We start from the raw sequence: 27278 nt of genomic DNA, 5'->3' as shown, positions 1-27278 counted from the left end.
TGTGATATGTATGCTCCAAGTGCTACTTAGAAGGGAGTTCTTGATTGGGAAGAGAGAAAGTAAAGGAGAAGAATAAAGGCTAATGTCAGAGGAAGGTGAAAAAAAAAAAAGACTCCCAAAAAAGTGCTTAAACTCTTGTACATTAATGGATAGCTGACTTTCATCATTTATTCACAAAACAAAGCAATGGCATAAGGATGATTCCTGTGTATACTGTATTGACTAGAAGAAATGCAAAAGCTATCTGTAGAATCAATCTTGTTCTAGAAGGGGTGAGACAAACAGGAAGAGTCAGGTAGTAAACACTGGTGTGAATTTCACTTCTAAGTGTTTCATAAGTCAATTCCTACTGGTTTACTAAGGTTTCTATTCTTTTTTGGCCAACATGGCAGCTACCATACAGCCAACTTTAAATCTCGATAGGAAATGCAAAAACAAAAATTCACTTTGAAAACCTATCATATTCTAAAATATAAACTAAAATGATAATGTTATCTTTTTGATTCATATAAAAATATACAAAACAGGGGCGGTGCCTGGGTGGCTCAGTAGGCTGAGCATCTGACTCTTGATTTCAGCTCAGGTCATGATCTCATAGTTTGTGGGATTGAGTGCAGGCTCAGGGCTGTACCGGAAGCCTACTTGGGATTCTCTCCCTCTCTCTCTGTGCCCTTCCCCTGCTCGCACTTGTTCACTCTCTCAAAATAAATGAACTTTAAAATATATATATAAACAAAACATTACACATTTAAACTTTTTTAATGTTTATTTAATTTTGAGAAAGAGAGAGCGCGCACACAGAGGAGGGGCAGAGAGAGAGGGAGACACAGAATCTGAAGCAGGCTCCAGGATCTGAGCTGTCAGCACAGAGCATGATGCGAGGCTCGAACTCACAAGCTGCGAGTCATGACCTGAGCTAAGTCAGATGCTTAACGAACTGAACCACCCAGGCACCCCCAAAACATTACACATTTAATGGTGATATTTGCTTGAAGTCCATTCAATCTGAAACACCTCTTGTACAGCAATTTACTATGAAGCTACTACTTCTTTACTTTGCCACTTTTTTTACTATAGAGGCAGTAAAAAATGCAAAATTTTGACCTTGTGCTGTAAATGAAGGAAACAACTGGTCACTAACAGTCTTAAGAGGTATCTCCCATTGGCTTGCCTCCAGAATCTGGGACCTTTCAAAGAAACAAAGTAATTTCCTGCTGCTATTGAGCGTGTTCCTGTCTCCTAGCATCATGGCATCCAGGAAATATTTCAATCAGGGAGAAGGTTAGATTCTGAGGCACAATAAAGGATTCACTCCCAGCTTCAGAACTGCACACACACAGGTTTAGAGCAAGGAAAATTTTTAAATGAATAGTCATCAGTTGGATGTAGACAACAAGGTGGGAAAGAAGACCCAAGAGAAAAAAACCTTAAGTTTTGAAGGAAAACATGATTAAAACAGGGTACTTTCTAGACACAGTAATACTATGAAATATGTATCAGCTCTAATATATATATGTTTTAAATATATTTGGAAATTCCCTTGATTACTATCGGAGACAGAAATTTACATCTCTTCTACCTGAAAACATTGTGTTGTGCTATTACAAGATATCACTTAAACTTTTCGAAAAATAATTATGGTCAAAACGCATTTGGCAAATACTTCACCAAATCTTTCATTGTGTGTGTGTACATGTATGTCTAAATGGGAAAAAAAAAAACTTCAGTAATTAGTAGGATAAAAAAATTCTCTACGACACAAATGCAACATTCTCAAAAGGCTGTGTCCTGGTAACTATCATAATCCTTTACAAATTGTTTATATTACGATTAAAAATCACTTTGCTCCTATGTTCCCACAACTAGTTCGTATGGTAAAGAGATCAGTAAACTTACTTTTATGCGTAACATCTTTAACATTTGGTCCCCTTTCTGTGCTTGTGATTAAATGTAACATTTTGAAATCCCAAAGTTCTGAGAAAAACATAAATCCTTGTCTCACAGCTGCTGTTTGACTCTGGAAACACATGCATTTTCTTTTCAAGCATCTACCATCAAAACTCCCAAAGGGCTTGGAGTGGAGAACACCTGCATCTCTTCATTTAGTTCCAATAACAGGGCCTAAACTCCAAAATTACAAAAATAGACGTTCTGTTCAGCTGTAGTTACATTTTGCCCCTAATTCCCGTGAACAAAAATGCTAGGAGCATGAAATCATTCAGGCAAGCTCTGTCATCAAGAGGATAAGATTTTTTGCACCAGAAGCCCAGTGGGAACATGATAGAAAACTGGCAACAATTACAGATAAAGTACATAGTAAAGTCCTTGGGGAGGAGAGAGGAAATGTAATAAGATAGATGGGTATAATTTTTACACATTTATGCCCAAACCACAAATGTGAATTGTCTTTAATTGCTACAATATATAAGCATTCTTACTCATGTGTCCTGTCAAAAATACTAAAAACATAACTTCAAGGCAATTCACTTAATTCTATATTATAAGGAGAATTTTTTGGAACAAAAAAACATTCCCCATAAATTAAATTTTACAATCTAAAGTACTGCCTCCATTTTAGAAACTCCTTAGCAATTCACATTCTAACCAACCAACTTGAATGGTGAAATAAGATTGTGTGTGTTTGCTGGTATGTTTTAATCAAGAAAGGAAACGACCCACCAATTTAACTGAATTTCCAGAGACAATAATTGTAATTGTGACTTTCTTTTCCAATAACAGTGATCAAAAGTTGCTTACATTTGATGGGTAAAATACAACTTTTAATACAGGACAACCTAGCAAAGTTGAAAACTTTGTGTTTATTTCTCAAACTGATTACACTGGGGAATAGGAACATTGGCTTAAACTATTATATTTAAATGACATTTTAGGACGAACACTTGTTTTTCATTATTTTAAAATAACATCATAATCACGTAATTCTAGTTTTCTAATCTTAGGAAGAAACGGTTTTCTTTTTTGCATTTTATATATAAAAGCAAAAACAGCATGTTCATCCTACTTGTACAAATAACTACAGTCAACCAGATACTGTCAAAGGTATCTTCTTTACTAACGGTGGGGCAAAATCAATTATATGAAATTTCACAGAAAAAAGTGTCAAGTTCTTCATGTAAATTCATAAACTAATATAGATACATGAAATATGAAAAACTGTCTCAAAAGTAGTTTGTGTGAAGAATAATTCTTGTTTCCAGTGGCACATAAACTCAAAACAAATAGTAACTAAAGAGAAGTTCACTACACCAATCTGGGAATATATTCTTCACTTTGTGCTATGTGGAGGATTGTGTTAAATTTTAAGAGAGACATTTTCAAACAAGTAGTGGAAGTAATCAGTGTGGCAATGAATCTCAACACAAATCATATGGGAAATGACTAAAATAAATTTATTATGTTTAGCCTGGACTATTAAGTTTGAAAAAAAAAAGCTTTTATGGAACATCTACCATATGCAGGAGGAAAAAGAAGGAACAACTGAACTAGTGCTGAAGTTTACAGCATTAAGAGGGAAAATAGTACCATTAATTGAAATAGTGAATAATGGAGTATGAAATGGGGTGGAGGGATTACATTGAGTTTAGTTTTAAATGTGTTAGGCACCATTAAAATATCCACAGGGAAATGGTCAAGAGATTGCTGAAAATTGGAGTCTGGATCTCAAAAGATATAACATATGGTTGGTTGCTAAAAACAGTAGTGTTGATTACAACATACAAGTTTAAAGGAGAGGACCAGTAACAAAATCTCAGGAATGACGAAGGTATTAAGGAAAGAAACATACAGTAGTCCTCCCTTATCCATAGGTTCACTTTCCATAGTTTCAGTCACCCACGATCAACCACAGTCCAGAAGTAGATGATGCTCCTTCTGATATCCTCACGATGTCAACAGTAGCCTGATATCACAATGCCTGTATCATTCACCTCACTTTGTTTAATCCCATAGGCATTTTATCATCTTATATTGTAAGGATGAGTACAGTACAATAAGATTTTCTGAGAATGAGACCATATTCGTAAAATTTGTATTACAGTATATTGCATAATTGCTCTGTTTTATTATTACTGTTGTTAATCTATTATGCCTAATTCATGACTTAAACTTTATCATATACCTATGTATAGGTAAACACATAGTATATATAGGATTCAGTATTATCTGCAGTTTCAGGCATCCACGGAGGGTCTTGGAACATATCCTCAGCAGATGAGGAGGGCTACCATATTTGAGGAGAGACACGAAGATGGTTCAACAAGGAGAAACAAGAAACCACACTGCTCTGGTGTCAAGAACTGTGAGCCTAAGATTTCACCCTACCACAGTTATGAATGATGCAGAAGACAAGAGACTCCTGTGTCAAGATAAAGGATTTTATTATTCATGGCACAGCAAGCAGCACAACTTTCAACACATTTGCATCAGTTCCCTCTGCCAAGTTTCACAGAGGTGACACCAAAGATGTATCCAGACTGAAGTCTGCACATGCAGAGCGATGCAGGATAAGAGATGAACCGTGAGTTGAAGAACCAAATCTTTTATAACGCACAGTTAACATACCCTCCTCACTGGCTGCAGAGGGACACTAAATCTATCTTTCCAAGGCTGTTGACTACACAAACATCCTTGAATAGACAGTCCAGAACAAAGGGCAATCAGTGCCACCATTCACAAGATATGCAAAAATCCAAAAGACCTACAGAGACTCATCTCCTAACACCTGGAGGCCAAGAAAGACTAAGGTTTCAACAGAAACGGGATGTCATAGGGTTAGTTCCAACAACTAAAGAGGATGAATACTTAGAGTGAGACATAAAGTAAAGAAAAATAAGTTCTGTCAGGTATATTTAAGGCTGGTATATTATTTCATGTCATAACACTAAAACTAGACCACGAAATAGAAGGTACAGTTCAACAGAGGATCTAATAATAATTAGAGCTGCCTAACAAAGAAAGATCTGGTAGATATTCTCTCCAGTGATAGATATGTACATAAGCAGGAGAAAAAGGAGGGAGAAACATAGGGAGAGAAAGAGGAAGGCTGTTAATATTTATTAACGGATTAACTACTTATCAAATACGCTCATACACTTGACCATCTGTCATAAATGTTCATTTCTTCATTCATTCACCAAATGACTTCTCAAAGCATTCCCTATGTCAGGCAATGTTAACTCCTAGAGAAAAAATGATAAGCAACTAGTAACTAACTCTGTCCTCATGTAACTCACTGTCAAGTGGTGAAGAAAGATAGCATTCAAACCACCCAACTATGTAAATATATACTGTCATTAAGTGTTATGAAAGAGAAGTACAGTGGACTATAAAAATGAATGTAAGAGAGCTACTTAATTGAATTGGGTGGTGGGGAATGGGGGAAAAGAGTATCAGGGAAGACTTCTTGCAGAAGTAGTAGTTGCGCTATGATCTTAAGACTGAGCTAGAATTAAACAGGTATAAGGTTAAAAGGGTAAGGTTAATTGTGAGGATCCCAAATAAGAAAGACAGCAATATCCAAAAGCACAGTCATTAGTGAGACACTCAAAGAAGGCCAAAAGACCTAGAGCACACAGAGAGAGGGAACCACATAAAAGTCCTAACATTGACTTAGAAATTGAAATGGAAGACCTCTAAGTTCCTTTGATTCTAAATTCATAGAGTACTTTGTAATCATTTTATGTTCTTAAATAGCAGACACCTCAAAACTTATTCTGACATTAATACCAAGATTAACAAGGACTCAAAACTTTTCAAGAAGCAGAACTGCAGGGCACATGGGTGGCTCAGTCAGTTGGTTAAGCATCCAACTTAGGCTCAGGTCATAATCTCATGGTTCCTGAGTTCGAGCCCCACATGGGGCTCTGTGCTGACAGCTCAGAACCTGGAGCCTGCTTCAGATCCTGTGTCTCCCTCTCTCTCTGCCCCTCCCCTGCTCACCCTCTGCCTCTCTCCCTCTCTCAAAAAATAAACATTAAAAAATTTAAAAATTAAAAAAAAAAAACAGAACCTGCTATAAACCACATATGAAGAAGAGCCAGTCTACATTTAAAAGACAGGGGGGAAATGTTTAGAACCCATCTTCTTAAGATATTTTACATACATCAATATGGTCACCAAGTGTTTCTACCTCTGAAGGAGCCACAAAGCATCTTATTCCTCTACTTGATTCCTAGTATCTATACAAATATAAGAAAATGGAGTGTCATTAACCAGTTCCTGTGAATACTGACAATACAGAATGTGGGGTGACACAATGGACTCCCTCAAAAGCCTTCAGCTACTTCACTGCAATCAGTCAGTCAAGTAGAGACAGCAATGGGGGTGGGGGGGTATATGCAAAGGGAGTTGCTGAGGCTTCAAAGACAAAGAAATGCTGTGGCATCATTAAAGTATGCCTCTTTTGACAGCGTTTACTTAGTATGAAATACGGAAGGAGCTCCTCAAAGTGAAGGACTTTTAAGGGCTAAGGTCTGCAGTGTTTAGTAATTTGGACCCTAAGGTTAAAAGACAAAATGATAAACAGCTTAGGACAGCGGGAAATGTTAAGTAGTTAGAAGCCCCAGATAAAGTTCACAGTCTGACCTGTTAAGCACTTGGACAACTTCTAGGTCTCTACATGCTTCTCTTAAGAAACAAATAACATTTGCTTTGCTGAAAACAAACGTGTTTTATAAATAAAAAATATATATATGAAAGTTAATTTTAAATTGTAACTATTTTTATAATGAGTTTTACTAATACCATTAGATTTCTTTCAGTCATATTAATACCTAATTCCCATTTCTAAAAAGCTGTCCATTCCCTCAGATTCTGAAATCTAAGTCAAAAAACTCTCTCTCTAGGTGCCTGGCTGGCTCAGTCAGAAAAGCAATAGCATTGATCTTGGGGTTGTAGGTCTGAGCCCCACATTGGGTATAGACATCACTAAAAAGAATTCTGCCTCTTTATCCTAACCAACCTTCTCTCAAAACTTACTTTCTAAATTTTTTTATTGTTTTTTAAAATGTTTATTTGAGACAGAGAGAGAGAGAGAGAGAGAGAGAGAGCGAGAGAGCGCGAGAGAGAGCACGCGCATGGGTGGGGGAGAGAGAGGGGGGACAGAGGATCTCAAGTGCAAAGAGGGCTCTGCTAACAGCTGAGGGCCCAATGTGGGGCTCGAACTCACAAACTGTGAGATCATGACCTGAGCCGAAGTTGGAAGCTCAACATACTGACTTTTATAATATATCCCAAACATTTGCTGGCCCCTAGTTTTAATCCCCACCTTCAATTTGGGAGCATATGCTAAGGGCAGTTGTCTTCCACACATGATGTTCAAAAGCCACTTAGAATGATCACCAGACACCACCAGAATACACATTTTGTCTCCCATCACCTGGCTGATACTTATGACTCCATTTTCAAATATTTTTCACTCAAATTCTATAAACCTATGGGAAACGTTCATTAACAACCTCACCTGGAAATCTGTGAAACAGCAAGGATTACTGTGCTTCCTTCTAATTATTCAACTAGAAGTATTTAACTACCCAGAATCTTTTTTTAAGAAACACTGTAAAGTATTTTTATAATGAGTTTTACTAACACCATAAGATTTCTTTCAGTCCTTTTTTACCTAATTATGGTATTAATTAATATTAATACCTAATTCTGACTCTGTGTCATTCCCCTTAGGTGCTCCGACCTCAAAAACTAAAAGGTAAATGTAATCATCACTTACTTGTTCATTCATTCATTCATTCATTAAATATCTGTTGACAGCCAACTATATGCAACATATTGTTCTAGCCACTAGGAATACAGTAGTAATGAAAACAGACAAAAATTCATGCCTAAATAAAGCATAAATTCTAAGAGCAGGAGAAAAATCAACAAGAGAAATCAGCAACATATATATTATGGTAAACTATGAAAAGTACTAAGAAAAAGTGAAGAGTAGAAAAATAAGAGGTGTGTGTGCCAGTGTGTACCTGCACCTGTGTTTTTAAGAGAGACAAAATTTGCATACAAGGGCCATGAAAGTACTTGCTAAAAGGGTGATACTTAAGTAAATAAATTTTAAATGAAGAAATAATTTATTAACAATCCTTCAAGACTTTACTGAAGATTTGTCTACTCCTGAGTTATACATACACAGACACATCTCCATCTCCAATTTAAATCTTGTTACAGGAACAAAAGATTAATCAATACTATTTTAAAACTAGCTTTAAAAAATAAGTCTTCTCATTACCATATCATAAATACCATTAATGTGGGTGGCAGTTCCAAAATGGATGACAAATTTAAATTTAAAAATACCCTAACTTAACTATGTAAATAGTTTAAGTAAAAACACATTACACTTTAGGATTAAAACATACCCAAAAAAGTAATTTCAAAGCATCAAATACATAATCACATTAAAATTTTACACACAAAGCCAAAACATATCACTAAACATAATACTAATGTCGAAGATTAGGCAAAATCTCTTACAGCAAGAAAAAACATAAAACTTTACCATAAAATATCATAGGTATAATTTTTTAAATCATAGTTTACTTTTAGGTCTAAATAAAAGGTTAGAAATGCAAATACATTTTTGTGACCCTAGAAATGTGTTTAAATTACAAAAAAAAAAAATAATATAAATATTGTCATGAGAAAGATCAGATTATAAGCTTAACTGATCAATTCTAACTGTGTATATGGCAAAACAAAAAACAAGAGGGTCCTCTCCAACTTAAGAATATGTGGTAGATTTAAATAAGCTTAGTCCCTTCTTAGACATCAAAATTCTAACTGAATGGTCCAGTCATTTTAATAACATTTTAATAATGTAATGATTTGAGAACAAAATCTATCAAAAACTACTATATGGATAATTATTTTTAAAAGTTCACCAAGCAGCATATTCAAGGAACATGATTAAATACGCATTTTAAAAAGCATAATGTTTATTTAACCACCAATCCCTTTTCCCTAAAACAGAAGTAAATGACACAGGCTAAATTTGGCCCACCCCTTGTTTGTGTGAATAAAGTTTTATTGAAATACATTCCTATCCACTCATTTACATTTTGTGTACAGCTATTATTATGCTATAACAACAGAAGTCAATAGCCGAAACAGTGACAATATAGCCCACAAAGCCTAAAATATTATTTGGCTCCTTATTAAAATGTTTACCAGTCCCTGCCTTAAAAGATAGGTCAAATCTTTTATCCATATGCACAGTCTTAGTTGGGGTTGGGCCTCATCCTCACATTTTTCCTTTGGGTTCCATACCAACTTTCACCAGGCTGAAACTTCTTTTTGAGGACTACTGTCTTCAGAAGTATGCGGACAGAGGATTCTCTGACTCACTGTTGAATACTAATTTGCAGTTTCTAATGTGCATGCCACTCAGCTGGAAATGCTACTGTAACAAAATTCATCTTTCAAATATTTTTCATGTCCTTGTGCACTGCTTCTAATATTTGCCTCCATATACTCTGTCTAGTTAGTTAATTACAAATCTTTTCATAGTTTCTCCTTTCAACTCCAGGCAGCAATGCTTAACATTTTCTGTAAGTTGTAATACTTGTTAAATATTAAGACAGTTCTACTCTTTGGCAGCTATTTGAAACCACTTCCTCACTAGCCATTTAATTTTTAATTGGCACCCCTTACCCTTTTAAGAAATCTGTATATAGCAATTTTATTTCTAAATTTTTTGACCACTTTGGCTTTACTAACCACATACTGACTAACCGAATTCATGGCTGATAATGGCCTCTACTTATCTTTTTTTAATCCTAGTCTTCATTGATCCTTCTGGTATCTCCTCTCAATAGAAGAGGCTTTGCTATATTCTGGGGTTGAATAAAATAAAATCAATTCTAGGCAAAATGTTACTAGAAAAAAAATATAACTCTAAGAAATAGTATATTGACCTCAGATTTTTTTTCTTGATTCCACTATCAACATCTCTTTCTTTCTGCAAAACTAGAGATAAGGCCCAAACCCCCAATTTTAATATGGCAAATGATGGGTCACAAAGTGATACTACCTCAAGAAAAAATATTTTCTTTCCAATGTTTTAAATTTTTTACTCTTTTCTACCTATTACATGATATGGTATGTTTTAAAACTCAGTTGGATTTAATAGATATGAATTCAAGATTGTCACAACCTACAAATGAAATTATTTCTCATATAAAATAAAATCATTATTGTTTACAAACACATCATTTATCAAAAATGATACAAAAACACTTACGTTTCAAAGAGCACAACCGCAGAGAGTATCCCAATGAACACAAATTGGTTAAAAGAAAAGTCCTTTTTAAAAGCCTTACTGGAAAAGGAAATGCAAAATAAGTAAATAATGATAAATTTGTACTCACCAGAATTACGGCAGTAGTCCATATACTGTGGAACTTGGACTGTGAAGGCTATCAAATCTGGAGCTAAGAGAGATTCTGGCTTTCTACTCTCATTGAGCCATTTGCTACTATGAAGGTCTTTAGTGTCAGAAGGACCCTGAAGCAATGGAATCAACTTCTCTTTTCCACTGTCACCTGAGTAGAAACATTAATGAAAAAATTCTTATATAAAAATATAGGAGTAGGGGTACCTGGGTGGCTCGGTCAATTAAGCATCCAACTCTTGATTTTGGCTCAGGTCATGATCTCAGGGTTCCTGAGTCCAAGCCCCACATCAGGCTCTGACAGCACAGAACCTGCTTGGGATTCTCTCCCGCTCCCTCTGCCCCTCTCACGCTCACGCGCACACTCTCATGTTCTCTCTCTCTCTCTCTCTCTCTCTCTCTCTCTCTCTCTCAAATAAACTTTAAAAAATATATATAGGAGTAGCTTGAGGATGCTTGATCTTAAAATATACTATCATAATATAACATTTCAGTTATATTTGGTCATTTTATCTATACATTTATGTTCTAAAAAGTAGGACTAATAAAGTTAAAAGCACTTTTAATTCTACACCAAGAAAGTCTTAATATTTACCTAATGAATGTAGAACATTTCAGATAAGACTATAGAAGGAAACAATTTGAACATACTGTATTCCAAATATCCAGCAAAATCTGTACCTCTTTTTAAACTTACCTAGAAATTTAGGTTGCACTAAAAAACTTAAATTACAAGTAGTTTATGGAAAATATGAAATAAAGTATTGGCAGGATGAAGAACATTACAACCTTAAACTGAAAAACAGTTGTGTTATCTGTTTATTATACTAACATTTTAATTTAATTTTAAGTGTCATATATATCTATACTTCCTATCCCGCCCCCGCAACAGTGTAGAAGTAAACTTAATTTTCTCCCTCCTAACCATTCTCCTAACTATGCAGGGGTTTTTTCCTTAAATAAAAATTAATTTATACAAATGAAAAAGTATCATCCTGGCACAATTAAAAAAAAATTTTAAGTAAAAATAAAAATTTAAAACCTCTGATTCATAGGAACAATGAGCAAATTCTTGTTTCAGTAACGCTCCTTGTAAAATGCAAGGCCAATTCTCCTATACAGGCAATAAAGTTTTACACGGTCCAGCTGCACATACCTGGGGCTTTGGCACAAATTTTTATTGATCCCATGGTCCCAGAGGCACATTTGACCAATGATGTGCTGCAGTACTTCAATTCAACATTCTGGATTGAGCCCTCAAGAGTTGGCAGGGGATTCTTAGATTTCACACCTAATAAAAGAAAACTGCAAATGTACTAGCCGATTGAATTTAAATAATTTTTATACTCCTTCACCAAGGCATTTAAACTTAATTATACTTTAATTATCTGCCTCAGATGTTCTTACAGTATTTGTGTTAGGTTTCATAGTTTAGCATTTAGGAGGTGAAAGGATGCAATTTTAAAATAAATAGTCTGAACTCTCATAACTATACCTATGTACGCAGCTTTTGATTAGTAAAGCTCAAGGAATACGAGTAAATATTTTAAACCAATATTTGCTTAAAAAAACAGAAGAACTTTAAAATATCATATTTGGTTTTAAAATACAGAGTAAGAGACTTATTTGTGAAACAAATTTAACTTATAAATTGAATTTCATCTGGACAGAAATATTTAATTTAAACAGGAAACATTCAGAGTAAACAGGATCCTCAAACTATCTTGGTCAGGTAGAATAAGGAGAGACAAACAAGACAGCTGGAAATAGCTCCTGGGTTAAAATACAATAGCTTAAAAGCAAAACTGACATACCATGTGCATATAAGAAAAATCAAAGGTATTCTGTATCAATTAACAAAAAAGTAGATATTAACATCTCTACTATGTGCTACTTGCCAAAGGATATTGAAGCACAGAAGAGAATAATTACCATGATATAAATGGTAGGGAAAACTTAATTCAAAAGGGAAAAACTCATTCTGGCCTAACGTCCAGGTGACAATTAAAAAGGCAGAGGAACCTTAAGAACTGACAATATTGCAAATCACTAAAATGATAATAACGACAAATCCTAATCGACTAACATTTACTGAGGACTTACTCTGTGTTATGCATGTTATCCTATTTAATCCTCACAACAGGCCTATAATAAAAATGTTTATTAACCTCATTTTCAGATTAAGATACATTGGACTGCAGGAGTTAAGTTTTGCTCAAAGTTCCCCACTAGTAAAAGAGCTAAGGTGTTTAATACAATTTGATCCCACAAGAGAAGACTTTACATTCATTTTGCCTATATTCATGAACATCCACCAACATAATTTCCCTTCTTTTCTACATTCCACATTTTGATCACTTATAAACTATCATTCATCTCTGAAACTCTTTTAAGCAGAACAATGTATGAACAATTAATAAAACCATAAATTTTCTGTGATAGATATGTTAAATATAATTCTGAAAACTTTTATCTCAACTTAAGTATGTTCAAGAAGCCCCATAATCTTCCAAGTGTCTTCCTGAGATGTAGCCCAAGAATCTGCAGTTTAACTAGCACACTACATGATTTGCAAATTACAAAACATCATCTTAAACACCTTCTTACATACAAACCCTCACTTCAGAAGGACCTATTAATTTACTAAGTTCTATGTGGTTGTTAGATAAATGTGTATTGATTGGTTGCTATTTTCCAATATTCACCACCTCGGATGTTTCCATTTCAAGTGGTACCAATTAGCCCCAGAGCAGGACTCTAAAACGTTGTGTATTTATACAGTCTTCTATAATGTTATTACATTTTTATCAGATTCTCAAAATCTATGACTCTAAAAGCTAAGGAAGTATCTCAGAAAATTAAATGATGCCAAAGTATTTATATAAACATCGTCATAGTATTAACAATAGTAACAGTAGTACTAGTTATCAGAGCACCTAACATTCACGGAACACTTACTAAGTGTCAAACACTATGTCTAGTTTATTATTTTATTTATCATCAAAACAAAACAAAACAAAATCCTGAGGTGACTATTACTCTTCCATTTTATCTATGGGAAAACCAAGACTCAGAGAAATAAGGGTTTTGCCAAGTTTCAAGTCAGAGAGTGACAAGGCCTAAATCACATTTCTCCTTGTAAGAAAGGAGGCTGAGCTACCCTACATATTTAACGTCTCTTGCAGTTGTGGGAAGTTATTAGTAGATAATTTACCCAGGTCTAATCATTACGGTAGATGAGAGGAATATAAAATGGAATGATATCCTCTTCTAGCCCTCAAGTGCCCACAGTGAGACTTTCATTCTATGCCAATTTTTCAAAACATATAAAGAACCTAGATAATGGTCAGCAGACAAGAGCTACTGAAAGATTCTCTGAAGGGTTGCTGATGGTGTTCAGAATGAAAAGAATTGAATTAGTTCCTGGTAGATATAAAAGCAAAAGAATATGAATATGCCAAAATGGCTTTGTTTTTAAATTATCTTATATCACTGTTTCTTGTACAGTTTACAACATTTAGGACTTATCTTAAATCACAAATGGTACAGAAACCCATGGGGGAGGGGAAGGAAAAAAATTAAAAAAAGAGGTTAGAGTGGGAGAGAGCCAAAGCATAAGAGACTCTTAACAACTGGGAACAAACTGAGGGTTGATGGGGGGTGGGAGGGAGGGGAGGGGAGGGGAGGTGATGGGCATTGAAGAGGGCATCTTTTGGGATGAGCACTGGGTGTTGTATGGAAACCAATTTGACAATAAATTTCATATATTAAAAAAAAATCACAAATGGTAGGTCTTTTGTTGTTGTTGTTTTTAATGTTCATTAATTTATTTATTTAAGGAATCTCTATTCCCAACATGGGGCTCAAACTCGCCACCATACATCAAGGGTCACATGCACTTCTAGCTGAGCCAGCCAGGTGTCCTGACAAATGGTAGGTCTCTGTTAATATCTAATGCATACTTATATAGTACTCTTATCGGAAGAAGTTGCCTGGAACCTCTTCTGGTAAGAATCTTATATATATATATATTATCTTGTTTTAGACTATCACGAACTTAGTTTACATTTTCATGATTACATTTCTCAAATCTTTCAAAGCTTGTTTTAAAAACTACATCATTATGCATAATTTCTCAAGAAAATCTTTTTTTATGAAATAATTTGTTTTAAATGCCCTAAGTTCAGATTTAAAATAATAAATTACAGTCATCTCTTGATGGGCTTCAACAATGAAGAAAAGCGACTAGAAAAAAATAATCTTGTTAATGAAAACCATGGACTTGGTGATTATGATATGCGAGTACATAGGTATATCCATTGTAACAAAAGTACCACTCTGGTGGGAGGTGCTGATATAGGGAGAGGCTGTTGTGCATGTGTGGGTCAGGACATACATGGGAACTAACTTCCCCTCACTTTTGCCATGAACCTGAAACTGCTCTTTAAAAAAAAAAAAAAAAAAAAAAAAAAAAAAAAAAAAAAAGGTGTTTTTGTTTTTTTTTTTTAAGTTTATTTATTTAAGTAATCTCTACACCCAACATGGGGCTCGAACTTATGACCCTGATAAAGAGTCATATGCTCAACTGACTGAGCCAGCCAGGCCCCCATCTAAAATAGAAGTCTTTTTTTTTTTTTTTTTTTTTTTTTTGAGTAGGCTCCTGCCCACAGGGAACCCAATGTGTGGCTTGAATTCACAGCCCTAAGATAAAGACCTGAGCTGAGATCAAGAGTGCATACAATGGACTGAGCCATCTAGGTGCCCCAGAAAAGTCTTAAAAAATAACCTTGGTTTCTTTCCACTCTACCTTCAAAACCAAAATTTGTAAAATGCCCAAACGTAAGCACTAGGAAGGTGGAAAGGAACACAGAGCACATTCATTGTGTCCTACATGAATGATGCTTCCTGAAAGTGTAAAAAGGAATTCTCCCCATGGTGAAACTAAAAGAACAAAAGCTCTGAAACTAAAAAAGCATGGCTTTGGATAGAGGCAACATTAACTAAGTAGCAGAGTAATTACATAGCTAAAGGCGAGCCACTATTTACTATTGCTACATATGGAGGCCAAAGTTTTGTAGTTACTGTTCAAGGTATTTAAATCAGAAATTACCTGAACTTCACACAGAAATTAATTTAGAGAAGAGCTGACAGGAGTCAAGAGGACAATCACAAAGATAATGACAGTATCTAGCATTTGAAATATTCCCTTCACAGAGCACTCTCGCATTCATTTACTCAAATGCTACAGTCATAGTCCACTAGAGGATGAGGAGAGGGAATCCCTAAGACACAGCAAGTGAAATATAATTTTACACTGTATACACTATCAATGAAAGAATCTAAAAATAATACTGAATTTTTTATTAGAAGTTAATATAATATAATGCACTGTTATTTCTTCTCCTTGTAGTACTTTTCTGGAAAATACCAACTTGTAATACATATTCTTAGTCCTGTGGTACACCATTAACACCAATTCTTTTTCCACCAACTTCTTGTCTGCCATAATTCTTCCATCCTCCCTGAGACCTTAACCCTCAGTGCCAACTCTCCAAATTTCAGTAATCAGCTCATGATCACTCTTGTAACTATTAAAAGATAAACTAATGAAAATGACCCACATATCTGTGTGTATATCTAAGTAAAAGTTTAAGGAGTCAAACTCCACATAAGTTTAACTATATTGCCTCTATTAACCACCACTAAAAAACTGTTAAATTTTTTTAGAGCCTTAAACCCACAAATAAATAAAAATGAAAAAAACAGTAACTGAATAAGAGCTTATTCAAAGAGGCAAGAGCTATCATCAAAATTTTGAAAGATGAGTATTTGATGAACAAGTAGCAACAAGATGTGACTTTGTTCCATTACCCATGGCACTTTTTTCTATTCTACTAAGAAACAACTTCATCTGTAGTAACCCCTGAAAAATTAAAAATTAAAGAAACCAGGCAATTCAGAGGGCAGGAATGCAAATGAAGCTAAAAGATGAGTGGCTGAAAGTCCATCTAATAGCCACAGATCCTTTCCCCTAAACAATACAGTCATGCAACTACCCCACACTCATCCTGGCAAGACTAACAGTTCACTATGGAGAGGTTAAACCAAAAGGACTTTGGACTATGGAATATAACCAAAGAAAAGGGTGCATGTTAAAAAGAGGAAATTGTCTAAAAATCTATATATAGTATATATACTGGATGATGAGATCTTTTTTTTCTTTACTCTCTAAGAACTCTCAGTGACAGACTTATAACCTTCAGGAAGGAAATGGAAGGATTTCTCTCAGTGGAAACTGGCCAGTCCAAGAAAAAAGCAGATTATACTCGTAGCTGATTATTCCCCAACAAAAAATAAGTAGCATCCAATCCCCCTACAATGACACCAGCATCAACAAGCTCCAACCTCACACACAGATTTAGTAATTTATTCTAAATATAAAGGATTATCAGATATGTGGGAATCACTGTAAGAGGTAGAGATTTTAAAAAACAAATAGAAAGCTGGGGGTAAACCAACAAAGCCAAAAACAAAACTCTTAGTAATAATAATAATTACCATCCTCAGAGAGAATACAGAAGATACAACAAAAATAAGATGTTTCATTAAAATTTTCAAAGAAAAAAATAGCCCTTAGAAATTAAAAATATGATGTTAATTCTCCTTAAATAGAAAAACTGGAAAAAAAGAGAGTTGAAGAAATTTACAGTATAATAAAACAAAAAATCCCAAGAGATTGAAAATGGGACATAAATGACAATAAAATGAAAGGATCATCACAAACAAGCAAATATCTAAAAATCAAAAGTTGCAAAAAGACTACTGAACAAAATGGAGAAAATAATCAAAAAAATAATTCTAGATTTCCCCAACCGGTAGAACGAAAGTGTCAACTTACAAAGGTATACCATAAATCCATCACAACAAATGAAAAAGCATACCCAGAGAAGCCCACCACCTGTAGAGAAGTTCCTAAAAGCTCTGAGGTAAAAAAGCAAATGCATAAAAATAGAAACAGATGACATACAAATATACAACATACAATCAGAATGGCATCAAACTTCTCAAGAGCAATAGTAGAAAACAAGGAGACAATAAAGCAATGCTTTTAAAGTTCTGTAGAAAAATTATTCCCAACCTACAAGTCTACAGACAGCCAAACTATCAATCACATATGAAAGCAGAAGAAAGGTTCATCAGACATACCAGATCTGAAAAACAGCTTACTTCGTCTGCTGGAAAGATAACTATGAAATTGTGCTCCACCAAAAACAGGGAGTAAATCAGGAGAGAATCACATATGTGAGCAAAGAAACAGGGGATCTAACATAAGAGAAAAGAGAATTCCCAGGACAATGATAAAAGGCAACTTCAAGATAGCTCTCTAGATTAGAAACAAATAGAAATTGAAATGAGAAAAAAAAGTACACTAAAAGAATAATGAGTACACCATCAACTGATGAATGGATAAAGATGTGGTTCATAGATACAATGGAATACTACTTGGCAATGAGAAAGAATGAAATCATGCCATTTGCAACAACGTGGATGGAAATGGAATGTATTATGCTGAGTGAAATAAGTCAGTCAGAGAAAGACAGATATCGTGTGTTTTCACTCCTACGTGGATCTTGAGAAACTTAACAGAAGACCAGGGGGAAAGGGAAGGAGAAAAAACAGTTACAAACAGAGAGTCTCTGGAGAGAGGCAAACCATAACAGACTCTTAAATACAGAGAACAAACTCAGGGTGGTTGGGGGGGAGGGGAAAATGGGTGATGGGCATTGAGGAAGGTACTTGTTGGGATGAGCACTGGGTATTGTATGTAAGCAATGAACCACAGGAATTTACCCCAAAAACCAAGAGCACACTTTACACACAGTTTGTTAGCCAATTTGACAGTAAGTTGTACTAAAAAAAGAAAAAAAGAAAAAATTCCATTTTTATTCATCAAAAAAAAATTAAAACTAAGGTATTTGAACTACTGAGAGAAGACAAGCTTCTGTAAGAGTTTTGGGGAATAATAAATACATATAACACTAACCAAATTTTAATAGGGCAGTTATTAACTCCAAGAATAAAAGTTGCACATGTAAAAATTATTTATTGGTCGTATACATTACAATTCATCCATATACAGTCATAATATGTTAACAATGAATCTAAATTTAAGCAAAAAATATCTAATTGGATTATTTAGGAGGAAAAAAAAACCTAAAGAGAGAGACAGTCAGTGAGTGTCAGCCCTAAAAGCTAAAGCCTCTTTGGTAGGCACAATAATGCCACCCCACTACCCCCTACTTACCCTCTCCAAAGATGTCCACATCCTAAACCCAAGATCTGTGAATACTGTATGTTACCTTACATGGCAAAGGAGAATTAAGGTTGCAGATGGAATTAAGCTTGCTAATCAGCTGATGTGAAATAGTGAAATTATCCATTATCCTGGTGGACACAATATAATCACCAAAGTCCTTAAAAATGAAAGGAAGGGGCAAAAGAGGAGAATCAGAGAAAGACATATAATACCAGAGGCACTGTTACAGTGATGTTGCTGGCTCTGAACATGAGGGATGAAGGTCAGAGACCAATGAATACAGGTGACCTTCAAAAGGTGGAAAAAGGAAACAGATTATGAGAAGTTTGCAATAGGAACACAGCCAAGCTGACACCTTGATTTTAGTATGAGACTTATTTCAGACTTTTTAAAAAAAATTTTTTTTAATGTTTGTTTTTGAGAGAGAGGGACAGCAAGCGAGTAGGAGAGGGGAAGAGAGAGAATTCCAAGCTCCACACTGCCAGCTCAGAGCCCGTCACCCGGGTCGAACCCACAAACCATGAGATCATAACCTGAGCCGAAACCAAGAGCCAACACTTAACCGACTGAGCCATCCAGGCACCCCTCATTTCATACTTTTTAATTTTTTTTAGTGTTTATTTTTGAGAGAGAGAGAGTGAGTGAGTGAGTGTGCACGAGGGGGATAGGGGCAGAGAGAGAGGGAGACACAGAATGGGAAGCAGGCTCCAGTCTCTGAGCTGTCAGCACAGAGCCTGACACAGGGCTTGAACTCACAAACCATGAAATCATGACCTGAGCTGAAGTAGGACCCTTAACCGACTGAGCCACCCACATGCCCCTCGTTTCAGACTTTTAAACTACAGAACTGTAAAGGAAATAAATTTATGTTGTTTTAAGACACTAAGTTTGTGGTAGTAGAATGTACGTAGGGGCACTTGGGTGGTTTGGGTGGCTCGGTTGAGCATCCAACTCTTGATTTGGGGCTCAGGTCATGATTCCAAGGTTGTGGGATGGAGTCCCACATCAGACTCTATGACAAGAGTATAGCTTGCTTAAGACTCTCTCTCTTCCTCTCTCAGGCTGCCTCTCTCCCCACTAACTCTCGCTCTCAAAAAAAAAAAAGTTTAGAATTAATGTAGATTATATCTACACATGGAAGGTAAGAAATCTGTGATTTAAGCATTTTATTTAGAAATTTAGAGGTAGGGGCAGCTGGGTGTCTCAGTCGGTTAAGCATCCGATTTCGGCTCAGGACATGATCTTGCATTCTGTGGGTTCAAGCCCCACGTCAGGCTCTGTGCTGACAGCTCAGAGCCTGGAGCCTGCTTCCGATTCTGTGTCTCCCTCTCTCTCTGTCCTCCCCCTGTTTGTGCTCTGTCTCTCTCTCTCTCTCTCAAAAATGTTTAAAATAAATTAAAAAAAAAGAAATTTAGAGGTAAATACTTAAGAATAAGTTGAAGATGACTGCCTCTATAAAAAGCAGTGAAGATGAAAGGGGCCCATAGGACTGTAATTTTTGTTAGAAGCCATATACAACTCTAATTTAATAAAATAAACCAAAATGTCACTCAGGACACTCAAGCAGCCATGACACATGCTAGATACACAAAAAAAATAATAACAGGAGAGTAAACCAATAAAGTCTTCTGAAAGAGGGAAGAGATAAATTCTTTTAAAATACGCATTGAAGGGACAGCCATTTTAGCAGAGCTATTAAAAAACATTACACAGGGGCGCCTGGGTGGCTCAGTTGGTTAAGCGTCCAACTCTTGATTTCAGCTCAGGTCATGATCTCATGGCTCCTGAGTTCAAGTCCCACATTGGGCTCTGTGCTTACAGTGTGGAGCCTGCTTGGGATTCTCTCTCTACCCTTCCCCACTTCTCAAAATAAATAAACTTAAAAAATTACATAAAATAAAGTAGGAAAGAGCTTCCAAATAGTTGATTTATAGTAAAAGGTAAGCATTTATCCTTTCAGGGGAAGAATAAAGGAAGAAACTGAAATGAAAGACTGATCACATGAGAAGATAGGAGAAGTCTGAACAGGAGTGGCCTGGTAGGCAAGGACAAGTAAGATAGAACTAACCAGCTTTCTTGGTATATCTAAGACTCAATAGGTGATAAAGACTGCAAATGGCTCCCAGTTATAAGCAAATAGGAGACGCAAACTTTAAAAGATAGCGATTATTTTGTTATTGTTGTTGAGGATGATGATTTTGTTGCTTCTACATGGAAAAACAAATAAAGTGACATTCCAGAGCTGGGTGAAGCCAAATTATCTGTGTAAAAGTCATTTAATATTTTCAACAGAATATAAAATAAAACCACTGAACCACACCCAATTAAATAGCAAGAAATAAAAAGTAATCTCAAAAGTGTAGTGCCCAGTGATAATCAGGTGACAGAAGTGAACTTTAAATATTAACAAGGAACAAGTCACGACGTCCTTCACAGCAACAACTTTTCATTGTTCCATCCTCACTTGCATCTCAGCAATCCCTCCCTGTCCACATTGCTATAAATACCAGCAAAAAAGAAAATCAACAAGCATTTACTGACCAACATGTATCTACACATCAGCTTCTTTTTTTTTTTAACATCAACAATGGCAATATACATTTGACAAGACTCAGTTTCATACTGAAAGGATGAAAGAGACGCCTTAATTTAAAACAATAAACTTTCGTCACTAAGTTTATGACTTAATTCTTAACATAAAGATTAACAAAATTAAATTTGCTTCTAGCTTTAAAACTAGGAATCAGAGTCTCACTCCTACATATCGTTGTCATACTAAATGCATGCATTCTTGGAAAACTAATCTGCGTTATTAAGAATTAACCTGCTCCTCCTCCTCTTCAAGCTTACATACTTAACGATGACTGTCCTATTGTGTCATAAATGCAGGTGTGGGAATATGGACATTTCTGTGTATGAGAAATTAGAAGAAAAAACCTTGTTATTTGAAAGGGGGTGGAACCAAAGTACTGAAGAACTTCCAACTTCTGAATATAGTCTGACAAGAAGATTCAGTAACTCATTTTGATTGGAAAGAGGAGGGTCACTAAATTGTATGGGCCTAGTAGAACAGAATTTCAGATAGCACAGTGCCTCAAATAGAATAGTTGTTCAAAAACAAGTAATTTACTTTATCCTTGACATCTTCATTACCAAATAAAGGAAACTAAAATATTAACATTAATGTTGGCAGATAATGTCGTTAATTTCTTCTCCCTTGGGTTGCTTTTAAATATTTGTTTGTCTTTAGCACAGTGGGATTTCACGACAATGTATCCACCTAAAGATTTATTTTTCCTGTTCAGGAGTTCTGATTCTTAAAACTGAAGATTCACATCTTGTATCAATTTTGGGGGTTAAAAACTCTAAATATTCGCCTCTCTCCTAGTCTCTCTTCCAGAGGATCTTATTAGATATATATAGAATCACCTCATGCTAGTGTCTGGATTTATTTACCTGTATCTCACATTTTCATCTCTCTTCTCAGTGCTACACTCTGCATAATTTCTTTGTATCCACCTTCAAGTTCACTAATAGTGTCTTCGGCTGTTTCTAATCTGCTATTTATTCCATTCAGTGACTTCTAACTACAAAGATTATATTTTTCTTTTTGAAATTCTTTAGTTTTTATGGACTACATCTGTGCTTCTTTCATATTTTCAAATTCATCTTTTGCTTCTGTAATAATTTTAAATATTGCCATTTTATACTGTCTCTAACAATTACACTGTCTGAAAATTCTAGGAATCTAAATTGGTCATCAGAGATCTCTGCTAAATCTTGCTCTTGATGGATTATTTTCTGGATTCTTAGTATACATTTCACAAGGCTTTCTTCTTCAAATACATTGCCGTAATTGAAGGTGTATGCCAGAGCAAATATCTGCTTACTACTAGATATCCAGAGATATAAACGCTCCAACCAGGAGCACATTTTAAGTTAACTTACTGTCTTGATGGTTGGTTCCTAGACTATGCAAGGAACTAAAATCTGAGTGATGACAGGACTATGGTTACAAATTCTCAGGGAAAGCACTCTGCCTCTTCCCCATCAAGGCCAAAACAAAGAAATTTCTTTGTTAAATCAAGAGTAGGGGATAGTTTTGAAAGAGTCTACCTTTCTACTCAGAAGTTACAAGCTTAGGGAAATGCAACGTCACTTCCCAATTCTTCCCTTCTTGTCTCCACCCCCTTTCAGGCTAACTAGTATGTCATGCTGTCAAGCACAGAAGTCATGTCATGATATACTACATGTTTCCAAAGTAAATAAATGTAGCTTAAAAAGGCATTTTTTCCATAAGATGTCATTCATGACAGAGAAGGAAGCAACAATTACCTTTTAGGTTAAACAGAGGGTATACAGAAATACTAAACACATTAGGAGCCCTGAAATTAACTATACTGTTTCAGTTTCCTTATCTGGAAAGTGGGGATAAATCTATAAAGTGGGGATAAAGCAATGTTACAGAATAATCATAAGCACTGAAATGACAAATGGACAGTGGATAATGCAGCATTAGGCATATAAGCATTCAATAATTATTAGCTAGCATATTTTCATAACTATTACACACAACACTAGCTTGGACTGCAGAATTTCAGCTTACATACATTAGGGAATAATAAGGGAGTTTACTGAAAGATACACTAATTACTAGACCTTTATTCTAGTGTAAATTGTGCCATCAAATAATTCTGTAATTTGATTTAAAACTTCTGTGGCTTAGTTTCTTCATTAGACAAAAGTGAGTGGCTGGATTTGACTCTAAGATTTTTTTTTTAAAGCTCTAAAAGCCAGTGATTACCTCCACTGGAAGGAGATTAAACACTACATGATGGGATATAGAAAAGTGTCCTCTGAAGAAAGCAATATTCTCATATGCGGTCACTATTTTTTTTTCAAAAGGTAAAGAAAACTTTAACTAAATGAAGCAGTTACCATATTTTTGTACATGTAGTAGAAAAAATACAGACAAGATAAAGTCAGCTAATGACATTAGGGAAAGATGAAAAAAATGTGAAGGAATATGTTTCAAACTGATACTGCAAGGATAAATCCAGCAACCTTTTATATTTCCCCTAGCTTCTAGCACTAAAATACCTGGTGAAGAAGACTAATTATTTCTTTGTGATACAAGTAACAAAGTGATGCATTAGAGTGGTTTTTCTATATATAAAAGTCTTGATTGAAATAATAATGCCCAATTGCTACTTATGACCATTTAGTATTATACATATATAGGAACTTTAGAAAAATAACACTTAGGATAAGATGCTTAGAAAACACAAAGTGCCTGCTTCTAAGATGAGGTAATTTTATGACACATATGGGAAGAAACTATATGATATTAAATTCTCAGTAATAACCACTGGTAGAAATATCCAAAGCAAGACTACTATGCAAAAGTCATATCATAATATACTCCATATTCTGACAGTAAAAGTGAGGAAGAAGGAGAAGAAGCTATCACTCTTGGTCACTAAATTAAGAAAAAACCAAAGCAACTATGCAGCCATTAAAGCAAAAATGAAATGAGATCATTTCATTCATTCATTTTCATTCACCAAAAATACCATGCAGAAGGGGCACTTGGATGGCTCAGTTAGTTAAGTGGCCAACTCTTGATTTCCACTCAGGTCATGATCTCATGGCTTGTGAGATCCAGCATAGGGGTGGGGAGGGAGACAAGCTAAGCATGGAGCCTGCTTGGAATTCATTCTCTCTCCATCCCTCTCTTTCTCTTTCTCTTTCTCTTTCTCTTTCTCTTTCTCTTTCTCTTTCTCTCTCCCTCTCTCCCTCTCTCCCTCTCCCTCTCCCTCTCCCTCTTCCTCTCTCTCTGCCCCTCTCCCTGGCTCAGGCGCTCTTTCTCTCAGATAGGTAGGTCAGGTGATCGATCGATCAATCAATCAATAGATAAAACCACATAAGAAGCCCAGAGTCCACTTGAAAACACTTTATTATAAATACAAGAGGGAAATTGTGGCAAGGATTTTTTTAAACATGCATGAGGATGTTAAACGGCTGGCAAAGTAAAAGAGGTCATAATAAAGAGCAAAACTATTTTTTAAATTAATTGTGTGTGTGTGTGTGTGTGTGTGTGTGTGTGTGTGTGTGTGTGTGTGTAAAAGGATTTGGGAAAGGGCACAGCAGAATAAAATTAAATACAGCATTCACTCACTCTGTGAAGGATAAGATCATTCTTCTCTCCTTAGTTTAATTCATATTCCGCCATAAGGCACTCTCAATTCTACCACAAGGTAAAACTGCTAAGCTAATTACCTCACCACTATGAAACTTTGACCCTGACAAGCTATTCTTTTACTGTAAGGAGTGACTGCATGCAGCCAAGATCCAGTCTTGCTACTTCAATCACTGACCTCCAATCCTTGATAAAATCAAAGGTCTACTGCATCCAACTCCAGAGCATCTCTCACTGTAAAAGGCGGTCATCCTGGCTTAAGAATGCAAGTTTTCTCTGCACCTAAGCATGATCACCTACTTATGGTCTCTCATGCACACACTAATTTTGACTTACATATCTCATTCATTCATTTACTTAACTCATTAAGTTTTCACTATGGACTACTATACACCAACCACAGTCTGGAGTTACAAGGGCAGACGAGACCATTTTAGAATCTTCTCTCGTGAAATCCATAATCTAGTGAGAAAAGTACTATTGGTCATTAACCAGTAAGTACACAAGTATGTACCTACTTCATATTGTACAAAATGCCAAAAATGGAAATGCCAAAAAAAGAGCTACCCAAAGTTTCACACTTCTGGAATGCCATCTCTGCCTGGATACAATGTCACAACAAGGATAGCCAACAGATGGATGGTGTGGACACTGTTCATTCAAAAGGCACATACCTCCAAGTATCATTTTCATAAAGATATTAACAATAGGTAAGATCACTCACTACTTAACTACAGGTGTACTTTTTTTTCTACTACACTTTATTGTGTTTTACAGACAATGTGTTTTTTATAAATTTAATGTTTATGGCAACGCTGTGTCAAGCAAGTCTATCAGTGCCACTTTTCCAACAACCTTTGCTCACTTTGTGTCTCTGTCACATTTTGGTAATTCTTACAATATTTAAAATGCTTTCATTATTATCGTATTTGTTATGGTGATCTCTGACCAGGGTTCTTTGATGTTACCATTGTAATGTTGTGGAGGACCAAGAACCATACCCATATCAGACAGTTAATACATGTTGTGTGCATTCCAACTATTCCACCAACCAGCCATTCCCCATCTCTCCCCTCTCTTCTTGGGCCTCCCTGATCCTTGAGACACAACAATCTTGAAATTAGGCCAATTAATAACCTACAATGTCCTCTAGGTGTTCAAGTGAGTCACATGTCTCTCACTTTAAATCAAAAGTTAGAAGTGATTAAACTTATCAAGGAAGGCATGTCAAAAGCCAAAGATAGGCCAAAAGCTAAGCCTCTTGTGCCAAACAATTAGCCAAGTTGTGAATGCAAAGGAAATGTTCTTGCAGGAAATAAAAAGTGCTACCCCAGTGAACACACAAATGATACAACCTTACTGCTGATATGAAGTTTTAATGGTTTACATAGAAGACCAAAGCAGCCACAGCGTTCCCGTAAGCGAAAGCCTAATCCAGAGCAAGGCACGAACTCTCTTCAATTCTTTGAAGGCAAGGGAAGTGAGGAAGCTGCAGAAGAAAAGTCTGAGGCTAGCAGAGGTTGCTTCATGAGGTTTAAGGAAAGAAGCAATCTCCATAACAGAAGTGCTGCTGTAGAAACTGCATCAAGTTATACAGAAGATCCAGCTAAATAGTTAATGAAGGTAGCTACCCTAAACAATGTAAACAAAACAGCCTTTATTGGAAGAAGATGCCATGTGGGGATTTGATAGCTGTAACAGAGAAGTGAATGCCTGGCTTTAACCCTTCAAAGGACAGGCTGTTTTGTTAGTGGCTAATGCAACTGGTGACTTTAAATTGAAGTCAATGTTCACTTATCATTCTGAAAATTCTAAGGCCCTTAAGAATTATGATAAATCTAGTTAGCCTGTGCTCTAGTAAATGAATAGTAAAGCCTAGATGACAGCATATCTGTTTACAACATGGTTTACTGAATATTTTAAGCCCACTGTTGAGACCTACTACTCAAGAAAATAAATTCTTTCAAAACACTGCTGCTCAATGACAATGTAGAAAGTTACCCAAGAGCTCTGATGGAGATGCACAACAAGATTGTTTTTTTCAAACCAGATAACACCAGTTCTGCAGCCATGGATCAATGAATCATTTCAACTTTCAAGTCTTATTATTTAAGAAATACTTTTCATAAGGCTACAGCTGCCACAGAGTATGATTCCCCTGATGGATCTGGGTAAAACAAATAGAAAACCCTCTAGAAAAATTCACTCTTCTAATAAATAAAAACATTTTAAAATATTTTTTCAAAAAAAGGAAGATTCTCTATTCTAGATACCATTAAGCATCTCATCATCATTCATGGGAGGGGTCAAAATATCAACTTCAACAAGAGTTTGAAAGAAGTTGATTC

The 27278-nt window shown here is 35.6% G+C and overlaps 1 protein-coding gene across 15 annotated transcripts in view; it reads right to left on the bottom strand.

Moving 5' to 3' along the window:
* VPS13B (vacuolar protein sorting 13 homolog B) overlaps positions 1-27278 on the bottom strand; it is an 804655-nt gene that overhangs the window by 545718 nt on the left and 231659 nt on the right. For 14 of the 15 annotated variants that reach the window (XM_023248521.2, XM_023248520.2, XM_045050210.1 and 11 more), the window contains 2 exons: positions 11571-11705; positions 10392-10565 (listed from right to left, as the gene is read on the bottom strand). In XM_023248521.2, the coding sequence (XP_023104289.2) occupies positions 10392-10565; positions 11571-11705 (309 nt within the window). Of the gene's footprint in view, positions 1-868; positions 2122-10391; positions 10566-11570; positions 11706-27278 lie in introns of those variants that run through there. The other variant, XM_045050215.1, reaches the window with a different exon arrangement.

The sequence above is a fragment of the Felis catus genome, chromosome F2 (assembly GCF_018350175.1).
Source record: "Felis catus isolate Fca126 chromosome F2, F.catus_Fca126_mat1.0, whole genome shotgun sequence".
Classification (NCBI taxonomy): Eukaryota; Metazoa; Chordata; class Mammalia; order Carnivora; family Felidae; genus Felis; species Felis catus.
Note: the sequence above shows the minus strand (reverse complement) of the source record. Positions and strands in the feature narration are given on the sequence as shown.